The following is a 16,668-nucleotide window of genomic DNA, read 5'->3' as shown; positions in this document are numbered from 1 at the left end:
TCAAATTTTGGATAGGACCTATTATTGGTGCTGTAGTCGCTCGTAATTTGATTTCACTAAATTAATTTGAAATCACTAAACGTGACTGTAATGTGGCAACTAAATAAAATTTAACGTTTTAAGATGAAACAAACCTTTAATGTATCTAATTAATTATATTAATGGACTTTTCTTATTAAAAAATTCAAATAAAAATGCTTTGCTTTGTTCTGCTTAAAGTTCGCAAGATAATGCTTTTTCTCGCTTTATTTGAGAAGGTCATTTTAGTTTAATGCTTCACGACATGGTCGTCCAAAGTGAAATTAAGTATGAAAAACTGAACAGGATATTAATATCAAAGTCAATAAGCTGAATACTCTGCTTCAGGAGCGATTTCAGACTTGTTTTCCCGTAAAAGTCATTACTGTGAGTAACACTGATAAAACGTGGATAACCAATGATCTAAAGAATTTAATAAAAACCCGTTGTCGCCTTCATATCGCTGGTGATACCGTAGCTTCAGCCAGTGTTTCCACTATGGGGATTTCCCCCCTATAATGGGGATTTTTTAGGTCTTTTAGGGGCGAGAGATTTTTTTCAGGGATTTGGGGATTTTCTAGGGATTTTTCCTCTCCCATGGACTTTTAGGGAAATTTTGGGGGGTTTTCCTTTAATTTGTTCATAAGATTCATCTTCTTGATCAGAAAAGCAGGATAATTCGATTTAGGACCTGTTTCCTTGCGAATTGAACTTGGAATCACAGAGAAGAACTTCTTCAGTTGCTTAAAAAATTTTAACACCACACAGATTTTGAGATGTACAGGAGTCCTAAGTAACAAACTAGCAACAAACAACTGTTTGAAACAGTTCCATGCTGATGTGGGCTTCAAACAATAATTTCAGCTTGGACTGTTCTCGATTAACGGAGTCATATGGTTTGTCATTTTTGGGTTGTTTTTTCATAAGATTATTTGGTAGATAGCCAGTAATTTTTTTACAGGTCAGATAAATAAAGTTATAATATATTTTGATAGTTTTATAGGGTACGTAGTTGTTCTTACTGTAGTAAATTTTTTTGACAAGCATTGCATGTACGATTCTTTTTCTCCACAGTACTTGTATGATAATTACGATTTTTGTGTAAAATCAAAAAAACTTGAACTCGAACTTGTAGCCAGCTTTATAAGTACTGACGTGAATAATAGAGGTAGACTATAACTATTCGAAAACCTCTCTTACCGTTTCATTACCCTAGTTTTTAACAGACAAACAGACTGACAGCCATTTGACAGCCGTTAAAAACAATGGCACATATTAGGAATCAATGGATTGTGTATTTTTGGCAAGCCTACATACCCAGGGGAAAATCATGAACCTTCATACTATAATTGGTAAATTTTTCGTTGTTCATTTTTTTTTACTTACAATAAAAGTACCACTCGATGTCTTTTTTTACGTTCTTTACAAATATAACAATCACTTCTGTCGCAAATTAGAATTTAAGCACAATTTGAGCTCTTGAAACCAAAATATTTCTAGTTTTGGGGTATAAACAAAGCTTAAAACATTGGTCTCAGGTGAACTTCCTGCAGAAGGACTATGTGGAATCAACTAGTGCTTTAGAAATCGATGTGAACAATCGGAAGTTTTAACTTTCCCTTGAAAGCGTTTACTTGGGTCCGAACGGACAAGATTCCCTCTGTACGTCAAGGTCAGATACCGCCGTCCTCCCTGATTCAATCGAAGTAGTTCTCAAAGCTGCACAGGCGTTCCATGTCAAAGCAGTAGGCCAGATACAGAAAAGGTTCCATTTCGAAGACGACATTTACAAATATGCTGAAATGGTTGACCCAGCGTCAGCCCAATCACTTCAGCCTGCCTCTCTGCTACCTTTTGTTAGGAAGTATGGACAGATCCCATGGGACGGAACCAAAACCGAGCAGGAGTGGAGGAGGCAGATCCTCATCGATATTAAAAACGTCAAAACAATGGATGCCGTGACCTGCTGGTGTTTGGTATTGGTGAAAAAAAAATGCTGCCGGAACAGAATTTGTATTCTAACCTGAAACCGACAGTATTATTTATTTCCACTGTTCCGTTTTCAAATGTCTATGTCGAGAGGTTTTTCAGTGCTGTAAAAGTAGTAAAAACTGACCGTCAGAATAAATTGAAAACATAAACTTTGCGGGGGATTCTAAAAACAAAATATGGAATGAAAAGGGCTCAAGAAAGTGTGGAATGTGAAGATGATCAGTTACTTCACCACATGAGAACGGTGAAAGCTTCAGCCACCATACAAAAAATGTTGAAGACACATCAGGGGAAGATAAGGTCTGATTACGTTTTACAAGTTACGATTGAACAGTATTAAACATCTTGTACTGTAATCTACATTACAGTATTACATTTTCTTTTCTATTTGCTTAATATTATTTGAAGTATATTTGAAGCTATTTGTATTTGGCTGATGATTAAAAAGCACTTTAAACGGCATGACAAGACATTCTATTATGGTAGTGATAGCTAGACTTCAATCTAAGAAGCCAAAATATGTTACCTTTCAATGGTACGGGTAGAATGAGATAGGGAGAAGTGGTTCGGGGAGTGATTAGAAAATAGGAGAGTTTTAGGAATTTTGGAACTGAAGATGGGGAATTCTAGGGATTTTTAAGCTCCTCATTAGGGATTTAAAAAATGAGAAAGTGGAAACACTGGCTTCAGCACAGTTGCGTAATCATATTGTTAAACTGAACAAGCGCGCCAAGAGGCAGTATGTGAGGGATAAAATTACTCCCTTACTCACAATAGACCACCACAAATGGAATTCCTCAGTAAAAACACTTACCGGTAAGACAAAACTCAGAGATCTAAGGCTGCTCAAAGAGGACGGTACCTTAACCTCAGCTAATGAAGTCAATTCTTTTTTTGCTGACATTTGTACCACATTTCCATCAATCACCAAATCAGAAATTGATACTAGTATTGCTGGTGCAGAGATTGAGGATGTGTGTGAAGTCTCTGAATTCACTGTTTATAAGGAACTCCTAAGACTGAAAGCGAACTGTGCGTCCTACCCAGGTGAGCTTCCAGTAAAGCTGTTACGCGAATTCGCCATTTTTCTTGCTAAGCCACTCTCTTCTACAATCAACTAATGTTTCCGTCAGCAAGTATTCCCTAGTGCTTGGAAAAGAGCATATGTCCGCGTTATTCCAAAAGTAAGGCGTCTAAAATCTTGTGATCAACTCCGGCCTATATCAAAAATATATAAATAAACAGAAACGTTTATTTACCGCAAACTTATGTCACAGGTCTCTGGACATCTAGACCCGTATCAGTATGGATGCTTAAGAGGCAGCAGCACAGCTGTTTATTTAGTACGGATGTACCATCTCATTGTCGAGTGGCTCGACCGAGGAAGTGCTATAGTCGACCTTCTCCTCGTAGACTACCGAAAGGCTTTTGATCTTATTCACCATTCCGTTGCTATCAAAAATCTACTCACCATGGGTGCGCAAAAACATATTCTCCTTTTAGTGATCAAATTTTTACAAGCCCGCTATCAGTGCCTTTACAGGCTTTTCCCAGGAGATACCGACTCCGAATGGGTCGAGCTTACATGCGGAGCCCCACAAGGTACTAAGCTCGCTGGTCTACTGTTTTTGGCAGTGATAAATTTCATCCTTTCCGGATATGAATAAAGATTTAAGTATGTAGACGACTTGTCAGTCCTACTGAAGTAAATTGTTCAGAAGTCTGAGGCTGTCCCCCAATTCTGTAACGAAATAATCAACAACTTTAAAGATGAATGTACTGCGAACAGCCTCCAAATCAACGAAGGAAAGACTAAAATCCTTCGCTTTAATCCCCTGAAGAGAGAATTTGTGTACCCTCCTCCTCCTTATCCTAGTGAATCTTCGACAGTACTGCTTGGTGTCAAGTTTAGCATCGACTGCTCTTTCAGCCTTCATGTCAATACAATTATCAAAAAGGCAAATAGTGCGATGCGGACACTTATACTAATGCGTCGATTTGGTTTCTCAGTGACACAACTAAGGATAGCCTATTTCACATAAATTCGACCAATTTTAGAGTACGCATGTCCCTTATGGGGCCCACAAGTCAATAACACTATTTACCCAAGTGACCAGCTTGAGTCAATACAAAAAAGAGCAGTCAAAGTAATATTGTGCGATGCTTTTACCGAATATAAATTAGCATTATCCACTATACAAATTCCCTCTCTTCATGAGCGTCGTCTCAGTTTGATCCTTGAATTTGGCCAATATCTTCTCAGAAGTCATAAATACAGATCGATACTACCACCAGTTCTAGTGAAACATCGGAGGACTAGGTTGAAGAAAATTGACAGATTAGCAGCACCTCCTTCACGAACAAATCGTTTTTCCAACTCATTCATCCCTTTCTTTGTATCAAAGTATAATAATTGTTGAATTTATCCTATTTGTCTTCTGATTTATTTGTCGTTTGATTTAATCCTTTTTTTTTGTAAGCACAAGCGCCATTTAGTTTTATGACTACGAGAGATTGTGCAAATAAAACCTATTCTATTCTATTATTTTTTAAGTTAGGTATTTACTATCCTTTTCAGTGCGTCCCCTAACTTTTGACTGCAATGGTTCAAAAAACGTTTAGTAAGAGAGATTGCGGTATGAGCACATATAGAATAAGGAAAGAGGGCATATTCCAACAAATTTTGTTGTAAAATTTCCTCGTTAACCCAGGAGCCTCGCTGTATTTTCGAAGGAGGCTCTAGAATGGAATAGCAGAATAAATAGTAGAAACTAGTTGAATTTGGACTTAGTTCCGTTTTCTGTCTTCATGGTTTGGTTAGGTTGATTGAATCTTGGCATTCGATCAAAAGAAATGCATTTGTCACTTCGCATAATAGCCTTTTCGAAGTTAGCCAAAATTTGCCTTGATTAAACACCCCATTTTTACAGGGAAAAGAGGGGGGAAATCTCGAATATAAACTTTTGCAATATTTTCCGAACTGAAAGCTGATTTCCTATTAATGTAAGTCTGGGAAGACCGAAAATAATATCATAATTTAAAAAATTCCATTACTTGGTATCCAATTAATACCCTAGGCTTGGACAGAAGGAAAAAAGATACCATTTGTGGCGTAATAATAATATGATATATAATTGAAAAAATATATAATTGAAAGGCTGTTTGCTATTAACAGAAATCTGGGGAGATCAAGAGTGGCATCAGAATTGGGAAATTCCATCACTTAATACCCCCTTTTCACCTAAGCAAGGTCAAAGATCAAAAATCAGAATCTTAATTTGTGCAGTATTGGTGTATTGAAAGGTCGTTTCCTATCAAGTCTGAAGAGACCGAAAATGACAACTAAATTGAAAAATTCCATCACATAATATCCGTTTCCTAAGTACCCGTTTTCCTAAGTTATCCGTTTCCTAAAATACCCGCTAAGTGAGATCAGAGTATGATGAAAAACTGGAATCTTAACATATAACATATAAATTTTGGACTGGAAACTGGTATTCAAGATCTTCTTTCAATTTTTACCATAATTGAAAGGAAATATAATTTAAGTAAGTTTAAAGCTTTGGGAGTTCACCGTAGTGCTGTAAAAATCAACTAATGGAATCCTTGTCTTTAAGACAGTCAGCCAACGCTGATTCTTAGAAAATATTTCGAAGGTATTGAATGGCCTTAAACCTGTACTTCAAAATCATTTTGTGAGTCTCAGTGTCAAAGATAAATAACTTGTTAGCGAATTCTCCTTAAAAACTAGCCATCATCGAAAGCTAATCCTAATCTATGGTTTGACTATGAAGTTTGGTTAATAATGCAATGCATTTTACGTTTTTTCTCGGCAAGCTTATCAATAAAAGTAGAAAGTACCAAAGGGAACTCCCAAGGCTGCCACATAGCTTCAATGATAATTTCATTGAGGTGGACTTGAAGCATTTTCTTAGCAGGAATGCTAGACTATTTTTAGGGACTGCAATTTTCTGAACCTTAAACTGTGCTCTCTTTATTCGGCAAAATAAAATTCATTTCGTTAGAACTGAAAATCTTTTCCTCCGGCTCAATGCGGGGGAAGTCAAATGACTTTTTTTTAGGATTTCCTGGAAATTGGGAATCGGTTTTTAGATCACTGTCGTTTATTCCGATGTATTATCCAAGCTATGTAAGTCATTTCAATATTGCCCAATCAATTGTATGTAGTATGACCACACAAATAAAAAAATTAATGCAATAATAATAATAATAATAATAATAATAATAATAATAATAATAATAATTTATTTATCACCTACTTCACAAAACAGAGGTTATGTGGAGTAAAATACAAAAGAAAAACAGCAAAAGTAATACAAAAGAAACAAATTTAATCACATACAGAAAAAAGACGGATAAGGCGATGTAAACATCCTAGCCTATAAAGCGCTTCAGTAGCTAGCTTCGCAGATAATTTTTCGAAAGCACCAGTAATATCTGTCGCACAATACTTTTTAACCAGTTTTGTATTCCGGTAAGAATGAGGTAGATATAAAAGAAATTTGCAGTACCGGTAATAATTTATGTGAATTCGTTTTAGATCACCAGTCAACAGAAGTGGCCTAATACCAGAACAGAAGAGCACAGAATGATCACAAAAATTTAAGTAAAGCCGAATTAGCGCTCTTCTCCTATAGTGTCCACTATTTGCTACAATCTTAGAGTAACCGAGCCTCAGCTTATCACTAATATCTTTGACCGCACAAAACCGGAGAGCATTCATAGAATTGCTAACTGTTATACCAAGCCAACGAAACGATTTAAAACGAGGAATACTAAAACCACCGCAGTATAGTGATTCTGAACAATTATTAGCGTTGAAAACAAGAAACTCGCACTTGTCATATTTAGGTACAGGCCGATATCGCGGAAAGCAGAAGTAACTGACTTCACTGAACGGGCAAGACCAGACTCAGTTTGACTAAACAGAAGAAGGTCATCCGCATAAGCCAGATATGAGACATCAGATGGTCCTAGTAGGCACGTAGTCGATATTTTTGATAATACATTTTCAATACAAGCATTAAAAATATACGGCGAAAGAACTCCCCCTTGTTTTACACCGCAACGAACAGGGATATGACCAAAATAAGAATTATCTATTGACTTAAGGCGAAAGTAAGAATGGGAGTACCAAAAACGAAGCACGTGAATTACCGATGGATTTACTCCTCTCTGGCATAATACTGTCCATGCTTGAGTATGACAAATACTGTTAAATGCTTTAGACAAGTCTAGGGTTGCGAAATGAAGTACGCGACGAGTGCGATGGGCATCTTTTAATAAAGAAGTCAAAGCACGGTGAGCATGCTGACAGTCTAGCCCAGATCTAAAACCAAATTGATTATCATCATTTAGAGCAAGCTTAGTGATATAAGGTAGTAGGAGGTGTTCAAAAAGCTTGCTAAGAGTACAAGCTACCGTTATGGGCCTATAAGAACTACAAGAAACCGGATCTTTCCTTTTTTTTAGAAGTGACGTAACGCTACCGCGTAAGAACGAGTCGGGCACACACGAACTACTCAAACACATTTGAAAAAACAGTTGGAGATGAGATACCAGTTCAAAAGAATTCGGAATAAGATTCAAAACACTAATCCCATCAATATCCAAAGATTTTGATTTTAAACCCTTAATACCTTTAACAATAGCCCACTTTTCAACTGGAATGACATGTCTCTGACATAAACGTGACGGCAAATTTTTTTCAAGCAAACATGAGAAACGCTTATGCACTGCATAATTAACTTTTGAAAATATTTTTGAATAATTTTCAATCCAAGATGGACGAGATATAATATCACTAGAACTTGCATCCGGAAACTTTGCAGAATTTATCACTTTTCGCCCTCACTATCACTTTTCGGAAAAGTTTCACCGGAGTAACGAACGGCACGAAGATGGCTTTTATATTCGAGTTTCGTCTTTTGTTTTAAATCAAACACAGTACCCCGAGAAGGTCAACCACAGGCAGACCAGATTCTTAACCAGAGTTTGGCCTTATTCTTGACTTTTTTCAGCAAAGGATCACACTTTAAAACTAGTTTTTGGGTATTCCGCCTGACACATATCAGCGGGATGGCCACATCTTCAACTTGCTTTATACATAAGATAATGTCACGATAATAGCGATTCAAATCAGCACGAGCATTGTCAATAATAGGCTACGTATTTGTACAAAGAAGGTGGGAAGGGACACGTACGGTGGACAGTAGAGCTCCAAGTGTAGCAAAGTAAAGAGGCATGTTCGCACCAGACCAATCACGTTTTTCAAACCACCTATGCGACATTGACGGTTGGTTCGAGTATATGTCAGAAGTAACCATAATATCAAAATACAGAGGTAAATGATCATAATCTCTCTCATCTTCATCAACATGTACTGCTGAAGTTTGTAATGAATGATAGAAGATACAGTGGTCCAAATTTGAGACAGAACCACTACAGTGGATATATGTAAAACTGAGGTCTTTCGTTAGGGCCTTAAATTCTGAGGGTAAACACTGAAAAAGCTCTTCCTTTCGTGTCGAGGAAACGGTGATGTCATAGTTTAAGTCGTCTATAAGCACCCACTCGTATCCCAGACGCTCAATTGTATCCCAGATATGAGAGTCTTTAATTTTTTGCAGGCACTCGCATAGCTGGAGAAGGAAGAGACAGATCTTCTATCATGGAGCGAATAGGCATTGATTATGATCACGTCTGCAAGCCGGATTGCAAGATAGTGTTCAGAGGATTGGTAGCAGCTAAGAGACAAATAGCTAGGCAGAGGTCACTTAATTATACAGACAAGACCGCCAGAAGCCCTGCCTCGGGTACGTTGGGCATTCGTGATGAAAACAGCATGTTGAGAACTTTGCCTTAGAAAGTTTACACTGCAACTTGGGACCAGGTGTTCTTGTAAGAGAGCAACATCATCATTAGCTAGTTTCTCATCAAGGCTTAACACTTTATCCTTTATCCCATTGATGTTGAAAGAGCAAACTGAGACTTTATACTCATTCATGATTGCAAGTGAGAAGGTCGTGGAACTTTGGAATTAGCAGGAGCCTTTAGCTTGGAGCAACTAAAACTGTAAGCAACACGATCTCCACTACAATTTGAACACTTTGGGGTGTTACTGCAAGGTGAGTCACTGGAGTTCATATGGGGACCAGAGCACCGTGAGCATTTGTAGTTTTAATCGGGACATTTTGCAGCAAGGTGGTCAGGTGATTGAAATTTCCTGCAGCACCTAGGAATTTATCGATATTCATACACTCGGAATAGTTCATAGCCTATCTTCAGTCCAGATGTAAGGGCCGAGGAAAGAGAAATTTCGTCATCGAACGTAATTTTCACACAATTTGAGCTCCCAATTCTCATAGCGTCTCGAACACCCCTGCAAGATTTAAGAGGCGCAAGATCAAGATCTTGTGCAACGTTTTTCACGATACCAAAAAACTTTTTCTCCACCATTTTTGCTTCACAATCACGAAAAACCGAGCACACAGATTTGCAAAAGTCAGCAGCGGCTATGCTATCGATCTTCACAATCATCTTATCACCAAAGGCTCGCACAGTATCAATGCACTCGTGACCAGAAATACAGTTAATTCTTTCCTTCCGTTTAATTGCATTACCGATATCACGCGGTACATTCGTGATAATAACAGTGGCTTTCCTATCTTCAGTCCAGATTTAAGGGCCGAGGAAAGAGAAATTTCGTCATCGAACATAATGTTCACACAATTTGAGCTCCCAATTCTCATAGCGTCTCGAACACCCCTGCAAGCTTTAAGAGGCGCAAGATCAAGATCTTGTGCAACGTTTTTCACGATACCAAAAAACTTTTTCTCCACCATTTTTGCTTCACAATCACGAAAAACCGAGCACACAGATTTGCAAAAGTCAGCAGCGGCTATGCTATCGATCTTCGCAATCATCTTATCACCAAAGGCTCGCACAGTATCAATGCACTCGTGACCAGAAATACAGTTAATTCTTTCCTTCCGTTTAGATGCATTACCGATATCACGCGGTACATTCGTGATAATAACAGTGGCTTTGCTTATATCACTACCAGTAGCACTGCTCGGGAGGCGGGGGAAATTCAGATCATAAGCTGACATTTTCTCATTAACTTGCGAAAGAGTCTGTTGTAAGCTTAGAAGCTATCCTGGAGTAAGCAACTGCTGGAATACAGGGAACTTTAGCTGGGGAACGGACAACAAAGACAGGCATGTCCTCAGAAGCACTCTGATTTTGAAGAATTTCTAACATGTCTTTCAAATGATTCAAAGCTGCGTTTGAACCCGTGCGCCTTGGGTAGGGCTCGGCCAATTTTGGCAGCGAATCCCACAGGATTTTCTTCGATTTGGCAATATCACTTGACTCGAAGAATTCGACAGCAAATTTTAAGATCACTGTAGCTTCGACACCTTTTTCATTATTATACTGCAGAAAGTTCATAACCGGGGCATAAACAAAGTAGTCCGTATCCGAATCAGAGTCCATTTCCATGAAAATAGTCTGTTAATCCAATTCCGAGTTAAAAACATAACCATGGGCAAAACACGTTTTAACCGCACGAAACCTGAATGGTAGTTGGCTAAATTTCAGAAGCTCAAAATGCCAATAAGCGAGGGAAGCGTAGGCTCCTGTTATCTATTCCCCGCAATTTAAGGGAGACACACTCCCGGCAGGTACAACGACGCTTACTACAGGAAACCTCCCCTTTTCTGTTCGCTTATAAGTAAAAATTTTCAAAAATAATTAATGAGTCTATATGATTTGATCATTATGACCGTAGGATTATATCTCGCTTACTGAAATGCTGCGTAATAATTTTAGTTAAGGTCACGAACTTTAATCCTTTGCCAGGTATTGCGAAATCTAACAAGTTCACAGGGATTAAAATTTACTGAAAAAGCTTACTGGTTTGAAATTTATGATATCCAATTCTAGACAGATGTTTTCACCTTGAGCTACAAATCAATACTGATAAATATTTATTCATTGCTAAATCTTTGATCTTTCCAACCTCACTTTTCAAAATTAAATTCACATACAAATTTTCTTTGCATACTCCATTCTTAACCTCCTGTGCATACTTGCCACTCCAAAAATATTAACCCCTTAATACACAAATTCTTTTTAATCTCTATAAAATCACTTCTAAGTCTAAATTCATCGTCTTTACTTAGTTTTCCACTTTCCTTAAAACTATAATTACCGTTTTCTTCTTGTCTAATTCTAATTCTTTCATATCCGAATATTCCTCCATTATGTTTAAAAATGTTTGCATGTCTTTTGCTGATTGTGCTATGAGAGCAATATCATCAGCAAACAAAAACATGCATATTTTTGGAATTTTCATCAGTACTTCTGGAGCGATTTTCTCCTTGAAAAAATCAACTATATCATTAATATACACGTTGAACAAAACCGTTGATAGTGGGTATCCTGTTTTAAACCTGTTCGAGTTAAAATCTAAATTAATCTTCGTAGAATCTAACATGCTTTTACTAAATAAACATCTTTTTTTTTTCTCCCACTGGATTAAACTTTACGTAAAAACATGCAGACTAAGACCGTGTCCGAAATCTTATTTCACAAAGAATGCTGCATCTGGATGCAGGGCTAATTCTAAATACTCAGTCCGAAAACTGTTTTCGTCATTTGTTCTTTGAAGCTCAAATCCCAACTCAACAGCAACTCAGTAGTAGGGGAAGAAACAGAAATCAATCAGACACTGGGTATATCTAGCATTTACTATAGTCTTTGGTAGGCCTATGTCTAACAATAAGTAAGGCCCATGACTTTCTTATGATGGCAATCAAGATCAAAGGTCATCACTAGATTCAAGGATCGAAAAAAAAATGCCTGATTCCTTTTAAATTGATAGCAAAATATACCTTAAAGAATCGAATTTTTTGGTTACTAGAAACATGTTAAATTCTTTGATTTCAGTCACCAAGCAAACGTTACAAGACTTATAAAATGCCCTCCATTTATCAAACAGTTCGTGGTAACGAACTGCAAATAAGGATTGATTCCGCCCAGCAGTAACCGATATTCTAAAACACACAATTATACACACAATTATAATTATATTTTTGTCAAAGTCTCATAAACGGGTTTGCAATCGAATAGATACTAGCAGTGGCGTTATTAAGATTCTTAGGATCTGTTTCAAAAATTGAGTGGGAACAAAAAAGATGATTAGCCTTAACTGACAAAATTATGAAAACTATAGAAAATTAAGGTAAGGAAGCCTGCCATTATGCAAAATACACATTGCTTAATTCAATCAAAGTACCATCTCTATATATTGAATATTTAATAAAAATATACTTAAAACACAGATTTCAACTGAGCCTCAGCTAATTTTCTTCGAATAATGACAGGTATAAACCTGTCATTCTCTGATCTGCAGATCCAAATTCTTGATTGTGTTCTGAAAAATGGACAGGTACCGAGGAATTTGTTCGGGGATGGGAGAGATTTTTTCTAGGATGAGGAGCTGAATTTCACGGATTTATTTGAAAAACTATCGAAAACTAAATAAAAAACAACGAAAGTTTTTTCTACTGAAAATAAGGAGCAACATTAATCCGTATACGAAGGGGGGGGCAATTCATCAGCTCCTTATATTGAAGTTTCAAATTTTGACCTGATTCTTTAAGGACTACCACTTAACCAGAGCGGTCGTTTAATTAGAACAAGAAGCTTTTCTAAAAGTATTAATGATCTTTATTACTTTACTAAAATACTTTAAAGCATTAATCCTATGAAATAGGGATTAGTTTTTAGTATCTAATGTTTGTGAGCCAGTAACAAAATATGAAAACAAAAATCAAGCAAATATTTCAACAAGGACCTTCGCCAAATCTTCCTCAGTACACAAAAAAAGAGGAAAAGACGAAAACAACAACAAAATTTACCTTCTGAAGTGAACTCTGCAAGAGAAGAAAAGACACTGAACAAAAAAAAAAAACAAAAAAAAAAAAAAAACAGAGATCAATGAAAGAGAACTTACCAATTAGATTAAATAAGTATCCTTTGCCTCGCAAAAGATTTTGCCTGTCTAAAATTTCGGTTTTCATTAGACTAAATTAAACAACTAAATTAGATTAGATTAAGTCTTTCTTACTGCAAGTAAGGAGCAAAACCAAAACTTAACACGAACAGAAATTATTCTGTATATGCAAGGAGTCGTCCCCTCCTCAACGTCCCACTCTTTACGCTAAAGTCAAACATTGTCTGACTCTTTGTCAAAACTCTACTTTTAAAACAATAAAAACAACTTTTGCATAAAGAGCGAGGCATTGGGGAGGGGACAAACCAGTTCATATACCGAATAATTTCTGCTCGTTTTAAGTTTCAATGTCGCTCCTTACTTACAGTTAAAAACACTTGTTTTTTTAATTTAATTCAGAACATTTTTGAAATAATGCATGTTTTGATTTTGGCTCACCGCACAGGAATAATTAAAACGAAATTTGTATATTCATTTTGTTTTTGCTAAATGGCTTTCTCATAGTTTTGATCAGACGATTTTGATAAAAAAAAAAGGGTGCAGGGGAGAAGACCTTGTTGTCCTCCAATTTTTGGTTACTTAAAAATGCAAAGGGATTTTTTTACGAATGTTTTTGTTAGTAATAAATATACGTACCTTACAAATTAATTTATGTAACAAACTTCTACATTTGTGTATTTTTATTTCGTATATGAGGGGGTTCTCCCCATCGGCAATACCTCGTTCTTTACGCTAAAGCTTGAATTTTGTCCCAAATCTTTAAGAATGACCCCTGAATCAAAAATCCCGTAGAATAAATAGTTGAAATTACCAAAAATACTTAAGCTTAAAGAGCAAGGCATATTGGAGGAAACGAGCCCCCTTGCAAACGTAATATTTTATGTTCGTTTTAAGTTTTAATGCTGCTCATTACTTCCAGTTGAAATTTTTTATTTATTTTCTCATTGGTCTTTTTTTTAATAATACTAGAAAACTTTACTTCCCCTTCATGAAAATTCTCTTCAAATTCCTCCCTGGAAAGATCCTCCACGTATCCCCCACCCCCAACCCACCCCTAACCCAACGCAAAAAAGTTCCCCTGAAAACGTCTGTACACTTCACAATAACCATTACTATATGCAAACAATGGTCGAAGTTTGTAACTTGCAGCCCCTTCCCCGGGGACTGTGGGGGATTAAGTCGTCCCCAAAGATGTAGGTATTAGATTTTCGACTAAGTTGATCAGAAAGGCTATCTCAAATATTTACCCGGTGACTTTGGGGAAAAATATGCGTCGGAGGGGGTTACTAGAACTTTTAATTTCCGTTAGAGTGAGCCCTCTCACGACATTCTAGGACAAATGGGTCGATACAGTCACCCCTGGAAAAAAAATAAACACGCATCTCCGATCCGTCTCTGGCAAAAATAGTAAATTTCTCATTTGTGTAGATAGGAGTTTGAAAAAACCTACAATAGGGTTCTCTGATACGCTGAATCTTATGGTGTGATTTTTAATAAGATTCTATTACTTTGGGGGGGGGGGGTGTTATCCTCCTATTTTCTAAAATAAGGTATATTTTCTCAGACTCGTAACTTTTGATGAGTAGGACTAAGCTTGATGAAACTTATATACTTAAAATCAGCATTAAAATGCAATTCTTTTAATATAACTATTTATAGCAAAGTTCCATTTTTTAGAGTTTCGGTTACTATTGAGCCGGTTCGCTCCTTACTACAGTTTGTTACGAAGAACTCTATGATATGCGGACATGCTGTATTAAATTAGACTGGGCAAAAATGTTGATAGAGTCTTTTAAGATCAAGTTGTTATAAATTGGTCATAAGGAAACATCTCCCGTGTCCCTATTTATAGCCAAATTTCTGTTTATATATATATATATATATATATTTTTTTTTTTATCTCAATTGCCTCTTTAAAAGATTGCAGTAGGCCATTTACGGTAGATATTAGAGTTGCCTCTTCAAAAAGAACTAAATGGTCAGGATTTCGTATATATACTAGTCCAGAGCTTAAGTAAAGGTGTCATTTTTTCAAATCTCAGGGACTTACATATTGAAATTTTGTGTTCATGCACTCGTTCCCCTAGTTGTTGATGGGTCGTACCAATGTAAAATTTTCCACATGAACACGGAATTCTATAGAAACCATACCTAGTATAGGTTCAGTTTTATCCATTCAGTTTTATCCAGTTGAAAAAGTATTCAACTCTTTGCATATCTATAAAATAATCAAATTTATGTTATATTTGAATACGTGAACATATTTTTAGAACCCTGTCGACTAAAGAAATTACTACCCCGAAATTGTAGACAGGCAAAATCTGTTGCAAGGCAAAGGCTACTTATTCAACCTAATTGGTAAATTCTCTTTCATTGATCTCTGGGTTTTTTTTTATTCAATGTCTTTTCTCCTCTTGCAGAGTTCACTTCGGAAGGTTAAATTTTGTTGTAGTTTTTTTCCTCTTTCTTTTTTTTTTTTTTTTTTAGCACTGAGGACGACTTGACGGAGGTACTTGTCGAAATATTTGCTTAATTTGCGTCTTCATATTCTGCTCCTGGCTTACAAAATTCTCTTTTTTTCACCAATTAAATTAAAAAATATCAAGTTTTTTAACTGAAAGTAAAGAGCGATTTTCAAACTTAAAACGAACACAAGTTACTCCGTATATAAAAGGAACTGTTCCCTCCTCAATGCCCCGCTCTTTACGCTACAATTTGAATCTTTCTCTAAACTCTACTTTTTAAAACAGTAAAAAAATTTAGCGTAAAGAGTGGGAGGTTGAGGAGGGAATAGCCCCTTTTATATATGGAGTAATTTCTGTTAGTTTTAAGTTTTAATATCGCTCCTTACTTTCAGTTAAGAAAACTTGTTTTTTAAATATAATTTCTGAGCGTTTTTGAATTAAAGCGTGTTTTGATTTTGGCTCTTCTCACATGAATACTTAGAACGAAATTTGCATATTAATTTATTTTTATGGCTAAATGGCTTTCTCATGGTTTTGATCGGACGATTTTGAGAAAAAAATAGCGGGGGAGTAGGCACAGTTACCCTTCATTTTTTGGGTTATTTAAAAAAGCAACTAGAACGTTTAATTTTTTACGAACGTTTTTATAAGTAAAAATATACGTAACTTATGAATTAGCTTACGTAACGAACTTCTATATTCGTATGTTTTTATTACGTATATGAGGGGATTCACCACCTCGTTAATACCTCGCTCTTTACCCTAAAGCTTTAATTTTGTCCCAATTCCTTAAGAATGACCCCTGAATCACAAAGGCCATAAAATAAATAGTTGAAATTAATAAAGTTACTTTAGCGTAAAGAGCGAGGTATTAGGAGGAGGTGAACCCTTCATATGCCTAATTGTTTCTGTTCGATTTAAGTTTTAATTCTGATCCTTACTTTCAGTTAAAAAAAACTTTTTCATATTTATTTTTTAATTTTTCATTTAAAAAATACTAAAAAATCCTGCACCCCTTCATGGAATTCTTCTTTCCCCATGACAAATTCCTCCATAGAAAGATCCCCCCACATAACCCCCTCCCTCAACCCCTCTCTTCAACCAAAAAAAGCGTCTGTATACTTCCCAAAAACCATTACTTTGTGTAAACAC

The 16,668-nt window shown here is 36.3% G+C and overlaps 1 protein-coding gene across 1 annotated transcript in view; it reads right to left on the bottom strand.

Moving 5' to 3' along the window:
• Window positions 1-11,103, bottom strand: part of LOC136036530 (uncharacterized) — a 30,263-nt gene extending 19,160 nt beyond the window's left edge. The window contains exons 1-2 of the mRNA XM_065718834.1: window positions 11,082-11,103; window positions 10,948-10,997 (exon numbers count right to left, since the gene is read on the bottom strand). Coding sequence (XP_065574906.1) covers window positions 10,948-10,997; window positions 11,082-11,103 — 72 coding nt within the window. The remainder of the gene's footprint in view (window positions 1-10,947; window positions 10,998-11,081) is intronic.
• Between the last annotated feature and the right edge of the window lie 5,565 nt (window positions 11,104-16,668).

The sequence above is a fragment of the Artemia franciscana genome, chromosome 15 (genome assembly GCF_032884065.1).
Source record: "Artemia franciscana chromosome 15, ASM3288406v1, whole genome shotgun sequence".
Lineage (NCBI taxonomy): Eukaryota > Metazoa > Arthropoda > Branchiopoda > Anostraca > Artemiidae > Artemia > Artemia franciscana.
Note: the sequence above shows the minus strand (reverse complement) of the source record. Positions and strands in the feature narration are given on the sequence as shown.